This window comes from Tenrec ecaudatus, chromosome 12 (assembly GCF_050624435.1).
Source record: "Tenrec ecaudatus isolate mTenEca1 chromosome 12, mTenEca1.hap1, whole genome shotgun sequence".
Lineage (NCBI taxonomy): Eukaryota > Metazoa > Chordata > Mammalia > Afrosoricida > Tenrecidae > Tenrec > Tenrec ecaudatus.
The window spans coordinates 107,292,167-107,305,384 of record NC_134541.1 but is presented as its reverse complement, the minus strand read 5'-3'; the positions used below and the strand labels follow the sequence as shown (position 1 = coordinate 107,305,384).

At 51.6% G+C, this 13,218-nt stretch overlaps 1 protein-coding gene across 2 annotated transcripts in view; it reads right to left on the bottom strand.

The window, feature by feature from the left end:
• Positions 1-910: 910 nt before the first annotated feature.
• TFAP4 (transcription factor AP-4) overlaps positions 911-13,218 on the bottom strand; it is a 40,791-nt gene continuing 28,483 nt past the window's right edge. For both annotated transcript variants that reach the window (XM_075564352.1, XM_075564351.1), the window contains exons 2-7: positions 6,229-6,394; positions 6,034-6,132; positions 5,464-5,634; positions 3,770-3,910; positions 3,100-3,255; positions 911-1,943 (exon numbers count right to left, since the gene is read on the bottom strand). In XM_075564352.1, the coding sequence (XP_075420467.1) occupies positions 1,752-1,943; positions 3,100-3,255; positions 3,770-3,910; positions 5,464-5,634; positions 6,034-6,132; positions 6,229-6,303 (834 nt within the window). In that variant the 5' untranslated portion in view covers positions 6,304-6,394 and the 3' untranslated portion in view covers positions 911-1,751. The remainder of the gene's footprint in view (positions 1,944-3,099; positions 3,256-3,769; positions 3,911-5,463; positions 5,635-6,033; positions 6,133-6,228; positions 6,395-13,218) is intronic.

Genomic DNA, 13,218 nt, shown 5'->3' with positions numbered 1-13,218 from the left:
GAAATGACCGATTTCTCCTCCTTACGTCACACATAGCTGCAGGGGTCATCCCACTCACTCGCATCCAAACTGCTTTACTGGGTCAGGCAACACTCAGCCCAATTAGTACCTTCCATTCCGAAAGTCCAGGGAAGCCCTGGTAGCACAGTGGTTACGTGTTCAGCTTCTATCTACAAGGTTTGTGGTTCAAAACAGCTTCCTACCTCCATACACAGCTAGTCGCAGAAACCCACAAGGCAGTTCTGCTGTCCTATAGGGTCACTATGAGTCGGTATCGACTTGGTGGCAGGGAGTGAGAGACTCCAGTCCAGAGGAGCCCTGGTGGTACAATAGCTAAGCAATTGACTGCTAACTGAAAGCTCAGTCTTTTGACCCCACCCTACAGCTGTAGCTGCCTGCTTCCCATAGAGTACTACCCTCTGGGAATTGGAACCCCTCTGGAATCCTTCTATTCTGTCTTATAGGGTCAGGATGAGCCTAATGACACCAGGTTTTCTTTCTGGGGCCCAAGAGTCTCAGGATGGGGCAGATGATTCAGCTAAAGCAGTGGTTCTCAACCTTCCCAATGCCTCAACCCTTTCATACAGTTCCTCATGTTGTGGTGACCCCCAACCATAAAATTATTTTCGCTGCTACTTCATAACTGCAATTTTGTTACAGTTATGTTTTCCGATGGTCTTAGGCAGCCCACAGGTTGAGAACTGCTGAGCTAAAGGTTGGCAGCTTGAACCCACCCAGAGGGGCACAGGAACAAAGGGTGGAAAGAGAACCTTAATTAAAGCGCCTTCTGCGCGCAGCTCTACTCTGATGGCCCAAGTTCAAGTCGACCTCACAGCACTGGTTTTGGCTGTGTCTGCTTCACTCTGGTCCATCACCACTCGGGAGACAGAAGCTAGAAAACAAGGTACAAACTTTATTTTGTTGCTTTACAAAGGCACAGTGGCCTCTTGGTTTCCCCACCCCCCACTTTCTTAACAAAATATAATAGCTTCTCCTTGAACACAAAGACTTCAAATTTTTTTTAAAAAACAACAAAACAAAACAAAGAGAGAAAAAAAATCAACGAACAAAACAAAAAAAGAGACAAAGACATTTTTGGGGTTGAAGATGGGAAACCGGTAGGGATCTGTGGGGTTGAGTGGGGAGGAGAGTGGCTAACCCTAGTGCTAAGAGGGAGCAGGAATAGGGGAGGAGGGCAGCAGCAAACCCCAAAACCGAGAAGCAACATCAATACCCCCCAACCCCCCAGAAAGCCCAGACCCAGCCAGACCCCCAACCCATGTTAAGTGCTTAAAGGAAAAAGAAGAAAACCAAAGAGAGGTGGGAAGGAGGGATTAAAGACTGGCTGTTGCAAGGCTGCCTCTGGGGAGGGAAGAGCGAGCTTGGGGTTACATTTCATTTTCCCTGTTCTTAAAAAAACATGTTTAAAATGAAAAAACGTTCCTTTTTTTTTTTTTTTTTTGGCAGAGAGAAACCAGGCACCTCAGTGTCTGCGTCCCCAGCCTCCAGGGCTGAGGCCAGCCCCAGTATCCCAAGGCCCCCAACACGCTCCAGGCCACCCCAGCCCCTGTGACCTTGAGTTGGGTGGCTCCGTTCAAAGGTCAATTTACAGTATCGAAAAAAGAGGTCATAAAAGAGACCCAAATGACATTGTAATTTTGTAAAAATCTTTCACTCATTCAACCACGTTTCTCCCTGCTGCTGCCCCGGGCCCCTCCAGCCCCCATTAGGGAGAGGAGGGCTGGGGGTGGTCAGGGAAGCTCCCCATCCCCCGATGGCTCCTCCCGGCTCTGGTCCATGGTGTCACTGTCAGAGGCCTCCGAGTCGGAGGCTGTGTCGGAGGCGGGGGCCTCCGAGCCGGAGCCGCAGCGGAGGGGCTTTACGATGACCGCCCGCCGCTCCTCTTCCTGCCGCTCCTGGGTGCCCTCGATGTGCTGGATCGCCTGTGCAGGGACAGAGTGCCAATAAGGCCCCCCACCCACGCACACCCCAGAACTGTCCGCCAGCGCCTGGGGGAGGCAACTTTAGAAAGCACTTCTGCTGAGTTGAAAACCCCTTGGGGCCAACAGCAGCCTCACTGTTATTTAGAAATGAAGAGGGGTTTTCACATATCTATGCCTCTTAACTTAATAAGCATCTTTGTTATTAACTTTGCTATTCAATTAGCTGGGTTTATGTTCAACTCAAGTTCCAGGGGTTGAAAGACAGTTTTTTTGTTTACTTCTTTTCTATGCTGGCTTCTTTGGTTAATGAATTAGAAAGTTTATTTGATGTTCTTGGGTTCTCTCCAAGGGGACTAGCCTAAGGCTGAGTGTAGTAGTAACAACAGGTTGGACCCAGAAAATTACTCATTCTGATACGCCCTCCACTACTGGAGGCTTAATTGACACCCACCCAGGTCCAGGGAGATAGTAGTGAAAGAAAGTTCTGGACTAACCTCAGGGTGAGATACCCAAAGTCCTTAACCCAGGCTCTGAGAACTGAGGGTCTTCTTGGCTAGAGTCATGGGGACTATATGAACCGTCAAAATTGCTGCCTCAAGATTATCTTTAAACCTTAAATCACAAATATCGCCTAAATTGTTTTGAAAAGCAAACACTGGTTTAGCTTAAGCAATAGAAAAAAAAGGTCTATCTTCAGTATTGTGCTCTTTTAAGATCGATTGAAATGGAATCAAACTGACAACAGCAAGTCGAAAGATTGGATGGGAATGGGCACTAAGTTCACTTTAGTGGGGGTTGGGGACGACTCAGAAGGGGAGGGTGAGAAGGGTTTTATACTGCCAAGAACGTCACCAATTGTACATGTGTTGAACTGATGTAAGTTTCACTGTGTATATTCAACAATAACAAAACACAGTTAAACTTTTTTCAACATCTGGCACTACTAAAAAAAGGGGGAGTTGTCTTCAACTCCATGTAGGATAAAGGAACTGGGTCTCTTCAAGACCACTGCATCCCTCTGACCAGGCGGACCCCACCCGCAGCTCTCAACAGAGCAGCTACCCACTTGACAGGTACAGAAATGGGGATTTGAAGATGCCACCCCATAAGCTCCGTCTGGCTCCCTATGGGCTGCACCCTCCGCAAGCCCAGGTACCTGCACGATGGTGTCCAAGTTTTGTCGGGATGTGGAGACAGAGTTGATGACTGAGGAGGGGCCCATGGTGACGACGTTGATGTGGTGGGAGGGCGGGGGAGGTGGTGCCGGCACAATCACTGTGGGGTGGTGGGTGGGGGCCGGAGGGGGCAGGAGCTGCAACACAGAGGTCTTCAGTGTCTCTCCCCAGGGTCTGAAACCATCTCTTCCCACCCACTGCTTCCACCCACCACCCCACCGATCGTCCCGAGCCCTATGAGTGGAAAAGGCCTAGAGAGGAGCTCTCAGCCATCCAAGATCACATGGCCCCTTCACTTGGAAGCATCCAAGTGGGCAGTTTGAAGTTTGACGGTGCTGCAAGTGTGAAGTTTGTGGCATTCAGACACACTAGAATACATACTAGATTTTGCCAGCCAGGATTCAAATCCCTGCTCCAAACCACACACTAGTCCAAGGCCCTTGGGCTTATTATTTAACCAGGCCTCAGTTTTCTCACTATGATCCAGGAACAATAGCAGCCCGGGCCTCTAGAGCTGCTAGAAACATTCAAGACCATTTCATACACAGAACAGCTGCAAGTGTGGAACATTACAATATCGGCCCAGCTGGACATTCAGGGGTACGATGATGGGGTGCTGCCTGCTGGGGGAGGGGGGTAGGACCCACTCACCTGGGTACGTAGGTGTTGTTGTTCCCGCTCAAGCTTCTCCTGGTGCAGCAGCCGCACCTGCTCTTGCTGCTGCTGTAGCTGCACCTGCTGTGCTATCACCTTGAGCTTTTCTGGGTACATGTGAGCCTCTAACGAGCGCACCTGGGGGCAGAGCAGCTGGCTTAGGGTAAGGCGAGGCCCACACTCAATGCTGAAGCCCATTTGTGGGGCCCTGAAAATTCCCAAGCAGCTCATAGGCCCCAACATGCTGCCCCAAACTCTTTATCTGCTGCTAAGAAGACTGGTCAACCTGCCAGTGAACTCAGCTCAGAGCCCACCACCTGCTGGGCAGGAACCAGAGCGGCAGCCTGGAAGGAAGGCCCTACTAGACCAGGCCAGTCCTGATGTGTCCTCTCCTTTTCCTCCTCCCCCCTCACAGTGGCCTCATCATACCAGGCTCCCTCCCTCCTGCCTCCAAGCTGTTCCCTCTGCCTGGATCTTCCAAGGGGAACCTTGATGCAGGCCCTCTAGAAAGAGCCCAGACCCCCTAAGGATACCCATGCAGAAACCATGGCCTGTCACAGCTGTGTGGGGCAGAGGTGGGGAGTTGAGTTAGTATATTGTGCCAACCTGGCTGATAAACACATGTACGGTTAATTGAAGGGTGGAGGGACAAAGGGCTCAATGAGCCTCGCCTTTCGAGTTCTCTGGTCTCGTGCTTTGTGATGCTTGGACCAGGGTATAGCTGCCTTAGCAAGTTTCCTACTTCAGCTGGCAAGGCTCACTTCCTGCCAGACATCACCAAGGAGAAGCCACACGGACCAACTCGGATGCAGCCCTGGGTGCTGGAGCACCCATATGGAGACCCCTGCCAGCACTAAGATGCTTACACATTCACTGACTCAGCTTTCCTCCTGCAGTTGGCATCATTGCGTCTATTTTGTGAGATGGAGGAGGAGGGCTTTGTGGATTGGTGTTGGACATATGGGTTAATGTTGGATTTGTGGGCTTGGGCAGCACTGGGTTGAGATGTTTTCTTGATGTGCACTTAACCTTTATGTACAACTCTCTCTTATCCATGAGTTTCTGTGGATTTGTTTCTCTAAAGTACCCAGACTAACACAGGAGTGGTGCATGGAGTGGTGACATCCTGCGACAAACTCAGCTCCATGGCCAAGATGGTACCCTCACCCCTAGTGGCTGAGGGTACATCTGGTGCCTCCCCTCACTTTCCCGCCTGGCCCAAAGTTGTTGAAATCGCTGGGTGCCATGACCCCAGAGGACAGTGTGTGAACTGCCGCATCATGTTTCCTAAGATGTCATTTTGACATGGGAGAAGCCCAACTGGAGCAGAGATTAAAGAGCTCAGTTGCTAACCAGAAGGTCGGAGGTTCAAACCCACTGGGATAAAGCCGTGGCTGTTGGCTTCCATAAAAATTATGGGGCAGTTCTACTCCACCCCATGGTGGGTCACTTTGTTTTGTTTTTTTTCTTCTGTAACCTGTATGGGCGCAGGTTACCAGGCCTTTACTCCTGTGGAGCTGGGTTCAAAGTGCCAACTACTCAGCTTGCAACCTTCTCCCTGGGGCTTACTTAACACAGTGCACCACCTAGGCTGGCGATTCTGAAGGCAGGCAGGGAGGTCCCCCCCGCCAGCTGGAATGCCCGCGCAGCCGCGCACTCTTCCTCCGGGCCAGCAGGGGGCGCCGCCTCACCTGCTCCTCCAGCATCATGCGCACTGAGCGCTCCTTGTCTAGCTGCTGCCGCAGCTCGATCATCTCCCGCCGCAGGTCCTCCGCCTTCTCATCTTCCCAGATGTCCGGGGAGCCAATGCCCTCATCTTTGTCCTCCGCCCGGCGCCGCTTAGGGGATGAGCCGCTCAGTTCCTACAGACCCCAGAGGGGTGAGTGAGTATGACTCAACACCAGACCACTGCCGGTGTGTGAGGTCACACAGACCCGCAGAAGCAGCCAACACAGGGTCCATTTCTGTGGCTTCAATACGCCCCCAGTTGGAGTTGCTAGCTATAGCAGCCACAGTAGATTCGGATAAACCAGTTCCTTTCAGAACCACCTTGGCCACTCTGGGCAGAGGGTAAACAAAAGCCCAGGTGGGAAGGCTGGTGCTGGGAGCAGGTGGTCTGTGGTGAGAGGCAGGACGGGCAGCAAGGAGCTTCAGGTAGTGCTAGTAATGCGGGGCCCTGGGCCCGCCCAAGCGGCAAGGGGAGAAGAGAGGTGGCAAGGGAGTAGGCGGGCAAGTGCAGGGAAGGACCCCCGGAGCAGTACCTGGATGAAGCGCTTCAGCTGGGTGTTCTGCTGCAGAAGGCGGGTCTTCTCCTGCTCCAGCGAAAAGATGTACTCAGCTGTCTGCTGGAGGATGGCTGCCTGCAGGCAAGAGGGATTGCCGGTCAAGGGCTGAGCCGATGGTCTCTGCCATCGCAGCCACTGCCACCCCCAGGAAGCCCTCCCTGCCAGGTGCACCTTGCTGAGCTTCTCTCCGTCCGTGTGGGGAATGAGGGTCTTGAGGGACTGGAAGCCGGCGTTGATGCTCTGCATGCGCCGCCGCTCATTGCTGTTGGCAATCTCCCTTCGGATCCGCCGCTCCTGGTCCCGCTGCGTCTCTGGAGTCAGTGGAATATTGGCCAGGCTGTGGGATGAGAGGGGCCCACTGATGCCAGGTGCCTGCTGGACCCACCCCCAATGGACCCCTGTCTTTTTCATTCACCTGTGTCCCTTCCAGGGCAGAAGAGGCCAGGCCTGACACCTAAGGGGAGATGGGGGAGAGGGAGGGCTGGTAGAGTGGAGGGGATGGGAAGCTAGTGAAAACAAAGTTCTGGGAAGTCCCTGGCTGAATGAGGCAGAACCCTTCTCCAGAACAGGGTGTCAAAGCACCCAGGAACTTATAAATCACAGAGTTTGGATCCCAGCTGGCAGGCCTAGGGAAACCCTAGAGGGCTCCATGGTTAAGATGCAGCACTCATTCTGAAGCATGTGGGCACCAGGTGACAATCAGGGCACCTGGGGCCACAGCTACCATTCTTGATCAAAGAACTCACAGAAAACTCAGTCCAAAGAGGTAGAAAATGCAGAATAGAATTTCAAGTTCTCATGGAATCCAGACTTTCTGGATCCATGAAAGCTGAATGCAACCCCCCTAAAAAAATACACTAAATCTTAAACCAAAAAGATCCCCTGAAATCTTCTTCAAACCATACTATAAACCCACTGCCATTGAGTTTATTCTGACCTTTAATTACCCTCAAGCTTTCTAGGGCTGTTCATCTTTATGGACAGATTGATTCATCTTTCTCTCATGGAGTAGACTGGTGGGTTTAAACCATTGACGGTGGGGTTAGCAGCCCAGTGCTTACCCAGCCAGGGCTCCTTAGACCAAAGGTTTAGTAAGTACAGACCATCTGGCTTGAGCATTGTGCTCTTCCAAGAAAATGATCTACATGGGGTCAAACTCGACAACAGCCAGTCCCAAGACAAGCTAGGAAGCTGAAGGGGTGTCAAGTTTGTGTTAATGGGGGAGAATTCCAAAAAGGGAGGTAAGAATGGCTGAACTGGATGAATGGAATCAGTGTCACTCAATTGTACACACAGACACTGTTGAATTGGTATATGTCTGCTGTGCATATTCTCAATAGCAAAAAAATTTCAAACAACACCTGGGTAAGTCCAAGCACTTATACCTCTGAGCACCACCCCCACCTGGACCATGTGACCCAGACTCTGGCCTCATCCCTCTCTCCTTTCTTCCCATCCCTACATCTGAGTCTCCAGCTTCAAGTTCCTACCCAAGCTCCCAGGGAAACCCAGCCTTCCTGGTCTCAGATCCCAAAGATGAGAAGCACTCTTCTCCTATGGACCACGGGGCCCATAGTGCCTGAGGACAAAGATGGTTCTCCTCTCCCTGGCCTGAGCCCTCTTGCCACTAGGGGCAGCCCTCCCTGTGCTGAGAAATGAGACTGCCAGCATGCTATGGGCAATTAAAGGCTGCAGGAGCCTTGGCCAGCGGGTGAGAGAGAAGGCAGCCAGGGGTAGGGGTGAGGCTGCTGGCCAGGCAAGAGGAGTCTGTAAGCCCAACGCCACTGCTCCCAAGGGGTGGGCCTGTGTGTGGCCTGGCGGAGGCATGCCCCCTTTCCTGGCCCCCCGCCCCCCTCATGGGCCTGATGGCTTCCAGATGCTGGGCTCCCAGCAGAGGCTGCTGGCCCCACCCAAAGCCACAGCCACAGCCTCTTCCTGAGGGGCCCTCCTAGGGTGACCTGCTCCAAGCCTGGGCCAAAGAAGTCCTTGCTCTGGGTCTGGGGGTGACAAAGCAATATTGGCATCCTGGCTCCCCACGGGGAGGGCAGGGCCAAGAGGTCCCCTTCCTAGCCATGCCCCTGCCTCAAGTACTGTCCCCAAGCAGAAAGGCACTGACCCCAGGAGAGGAATGCATCTGGAGCAGTCAGTCCCACCCAAGGCCATTTGGCCAGACCCATCTCACTGCCCCGGGGAACTTGGGGCCTGACGTCCTCCTCCACCAAGAGATAGATGGCTGGAAGTGGGCTCCACACCAGACAAGCGCACACTGCTGCTGGAGGTCCAAAGGAAAGCCCACCTCCTCCACCTATCCAGGGCCACTCGGGGTTCTGAGACTGTCAGAGCTAGGAAGGAGCATCACCAGCCTCACTTCAGAGGAATGGAGGCACATTGCAAGGTCAGGCAGCCAGTATCTGGCTTCCCTACTTCTGGGCTCGGGGGGGGGGGGGGGGGGCGGTGTTGTCTCAGTTCTCCCAGTTTTTCTGTCCCACCCTGGGGTGGCAGTGGTCTGAGAAAGGATGAAAAGTGGGTGGGTCAAAGCTGGGAGTCTCTGGATGAGGCCATAACTGAACCAAATGAGCCCTAATGCATCCACACTTGCTTGGGCCACCCTAAGTGGCGAACTCCCCAGAAGTCCCATGGAGGGGGCCTAGCAGCAGAGTAATAAAACCAAGCACCAAATTCATTGCCATCAACTCGACTCTGAATCGTAGTTATCCTATAGGGGAGGGCAAAACTGACACTAACTCTTTACTAGAGTAGCAAGTCAAGAGCTGGGATGGACTTCATAGTGATAGATTTGAGTTTTAAGAGTTAACTAGAGTGTACTGCTTCAGTGGTAGAAGCCCCACCCCCACATATCCCTTTCATACAAGTGCTTAGAGCCCTGAGGTGGTGTGGGTAATGCATTGGGCTGCTAAATGCAAGGTCAGCAGTTGAAAACTGCTAGCCAGCTCCTTGGGAGAAAGATGAGGCTTTCCACTCCCATCCTACAGGGACGATAAGCATCAGAATTGACTGATGGCAATGAGTTGGGTTTGGTTATACAGCAGACACATCCTCCCAAACAAGGAACAAGGTGGGATAAAAGGATAATATGCCCCAGGCCAGGCAGCGGGACCCAGTGGTGCCCTCAAAGCCCCTGCCCCACCAGCTAATGGCACCCTCATGCTGTTGTCTAGTCAGCAGCCCCCAACTAGTGATGACTTCATGCACAAAAGAACAAAAGGCTACCCAGTTGTAAACCAGCCCCATAATTAGCTGTGGATTGAAATACTATATAACACAGCATTTTGTTTTGTTTTCAAATACTGATTTTTGAAAGTCAATAACCAGGCCTTTCTTGCTAGTCTGAGTCCATGCAAGCCTCCACTAAGAGAAAGGCAGGTGTCATCTGCACATGAAGTAGCCCAGAATCAAACTGGATTCTGATTCTCTGTCATCAAATAAATTCTGATTCATAGCAACCCTGTAGGGCAGGGTAGGATTGCCTCTGTGGTTTTCTTAAGAACTCCTAGGCAGGTCCCACAGGGCTTCCAAGGCTATCACATCTTTGTGAAGCAGTTTGCCATTCTGTCTCAGAGAGGCTGGTGGGTTCGAACTTTCAGCTGCCGGCCCAGCACTTAACCTGAGTCACAAGAACGCCTAGCCAGCTCTCTGAAACTCACTGTCAGGGGAAGGGAGAGTAAAAAGAGGAGCAATACTGAGGGCTCAAACAGAATGCAAATGTTTAGGAGAAGATGATGGCAACATATGTACAAATGTGCTCGATACAACTGATGTATGGATTGTTATAAGACACCCCAATAAAATAATCTTTTAATAAAAATTTTTTTCGAATCAAACTTTTCACAAACTTTTTCACACACACACACACACACACACACACAAAAAAACCTTTCACTGTCATAAAGTCCATGCCGACTCAGCAACCCTATAGCACAGGGTAGAACTGTCCCTGTGAGTTTCTGAGACTGTAACTCTTTAAGGGAATAGAAAATCCCATATTTCTCCGTGGAAGAACTGGCAGTTTCAAACTGCTGACCTTGTGGTTAGCAACCCAAATTGTAACCACACCGCCACCAGGGATTCTTGCCAACTCTTAGCCAAGGACAAAGATAAAAGCACTTGCAATGTATAGAACAAATTCAAAAGTACAACTGCAATGTCCCCTCTTGTAGTGCCAAACACCCACTGCCTCCCAGCCCAAGACACACATCTGAGCCAAGCGAAAGCTCAGTCCCCCACCACCTCCTGCAAACTCCCAGTTCATCCATCCAGGAATCCTCACCCCTGAGGCCGACTCCTTGGTAGGCTCCCCAACCCTTACGCTGTTGTCCCATTAACTGTAGAGACCAACAGAAACTCTTAGAACACCTGTCTGAAAACCCCACCATTTCTTATAGAAATGCCTTGGCCTTGGCCCTGGCCCAGCAGGGAGCAGAGGTCTCGGGCAGCACCGGGAGCCCCCACCTCACATCTTCAATGTTATAGCTTGTGTTATATCCTGCCCCTCTCCAAACCCATCAGGGCAGCCTCCTGGCTCCCTGCAAGGAATCAGTGGCTCTGTAAAGACAGGGTAGAACAACCCCAAGTGGGTCCTTAATTGGAACTCATCCACTAACCAGGCCTGGGATCACCTGCTGACTTTGATACAATGTGTGCTAACCGAGGTTCTGATTGGCCAACTGCAGACTAAACCAGGGTCTGGTTGGTGGAGTGCCAGCCAGCTAGCCAGAGGCTCAGATTGGTGGAATGCAAACTACACAGAAGTTCTGGTTGGTGGAAAGACATCCAACCAGGTCTCCAACTGATGACTGTCCGTCTAATTGGAATTGCAGGGTGATACTGCTCTTGTAAAGGGGACTTTCCACAGCTAGCCTGGAAACCCCTTTTTGGATTTTTCAGTTGAAGTGAGGCACCAAATGCAAAAGCCCCAAAGTTACTCCCTCCAGCTCTGCCAGACTCCCTCAGGGGAGCAGTGAAGGTGGCCTGTATCCACCACATTGTCTCTGGCTCTCCACACCCTCCAACTACAACAGCCAGGCTCCTGGAGGCTGGTCAGGAACTGCCCTGGAATAAGGCAGGGCACTTGGGCAGCCAGGGACAAAACCTCAGGTGTTAAGACCAGTGTGGCCAAGCCAAGATCAGAAAACACCACCCTCCCACCCCACCACACACTGCCCCCTGGGGACCAGTAGTCCTCCCTCTTGTCCAGCCCAAGGTCATGTCTCCCCGACCCCCTTTGCCCCTGGCTCTATACTGGCCTCAAACTGACCGAGGGAACCAGCCCCTCGTATACCCCAGAGCCACTTACACCCACACAGTTAAAGTGGGAAAAATAAAAATCCAAACCCATGGCCACTGAGTCAACTCCCTCCAGCTCATAGTGACTCTCTGGGGTTTCTGGGTCTGTAAATCTTTGTGGGTGCAAAAAGCCTCTTCATTGTTCCTTGGAGTTGATGGACTTGAACCACCAACCTGAAGGAACCCACAGCAGCACCAGGGCTCCTTCAGGTGGGTAATGCACACAGCATTTTACTCATGCCCAACTAGAAGGGTGGCAGGAAGAAAGGCACCCCCCTAACAAGAGTGCTAGTCTCCTCTCTCTACAGCCGCCCCCCCCACACACACACACATACTGCCTAGCCTCCAGCACCACTACTTCCTACCACACCCCCCACTGTGCAGGACCAGCTTGCCTAAAGTTCAAAACTCCAGTCCTGCCACTTACCAGCTGGGGGACCCCAAGCTTCAGCTGACCCATTTTTACACCAGTAAACAGAGCCTCGCTTCACAAGGTCGTGACGGAGGGTAACAGAATGCCCTGTTTGCCCCAGGTTTGTACTCAGGCCCCTAGGAGACCCCACAGATCTCTCGCAGGGCATTGACAACCCTCTTCAGGCCCCCAGAACTGTGAGCAGCACGGGCCAAGGTCTGGTTTGCAGCTGTATTTGCAATTCTGACACAAAGGTGACTCTTTAGTGGCTAGTCTCTAACAGGTGAGGGAGAGGTAACCCACATAGTTACTAACCAAAGGTGGGAGGTTCAAGGACACCGAGGCACCTTGGAAGAAAGGCCTGGCAATCCATGGAGAACCCAAATGTCCATCAATGAATGAATACACAAACCCATAGCCATCGAGTCAACTCCAACCAGAGAGAGCCCATATAGGACAGACTAAAACTGCTCCATAGGGTTTCTGAGGCTGTAAATCATTACAGGAGCAGACAGCCTCATCCTTTTATCCTCAGAGCAGCTGAATGATGCACCAATCTGGCAGTTATAAGCCCAATGCTTAATCCACAGCCTCCAGGGAGCACACATACACACAGAAAAAAAACACCCCACTGCCATGGCCATTGAGTAGACTCCAACTTGACGTAGGGTTTCCAGGCTTGTAAATCTTTACAGGAGCACCTACTGAGTTTGAACTGTTGACCCTGCTGCAGTTAGTAGTCTATTGCTTCCCTGAGAGCACCAGAGGACTCAAAATGTTATATAAACTGGCCCTGTGGGCTTCAGAGACTGTAACTCCTTCTGGGAATAGAAATACCCATCTTTCTCTCACACAGCAGCTGCTGGTTTCGAACTACTGATCTTGTGGTTAGCAGTCCAAGGCATAACCCACTACATCACGAAGACTCTTCAAAATGTTGTATACACACACAAACAGGAACACTATGGAGTACAGTTCTACTCTGAAACACACAGGTGGCTGTGAGTCAACCACCTCAAAGCAAGCGGAAAAGCCTTAAGGTCCTCAACCTCTTCTCCCCCAGGGGCAGTAGCACTTATCAAGATAAAAAAAAAATCAAACTTACTGTGGCAGCCCAGTGGATTCCAACTCATAGTGACTCTATGGGACAAAGTAGAACTGTCCCTATGGCAGTTTTCTCCCATGTTTTCCTTTCTCCCAAGTATGGGCTGCAGGGTCGGAACTGCTGATCTTGTAGTTAGCAGCCTGTCACACAACCACTACAACACCAGAACACCTTTAACCAGGAGAGAGGACACTGAGGACAGCTTTTAGGGGCCTGGGAGGCATTTTAAGAGATAGCAGTGATCTCCTTCCTTGATTAGTGACAGCCATGGCCCAGACATCTTGTGAACTATTCTGCAGAAACCATGGCATTGAAGGGTCTACCTGAGCAAGACCCTCCA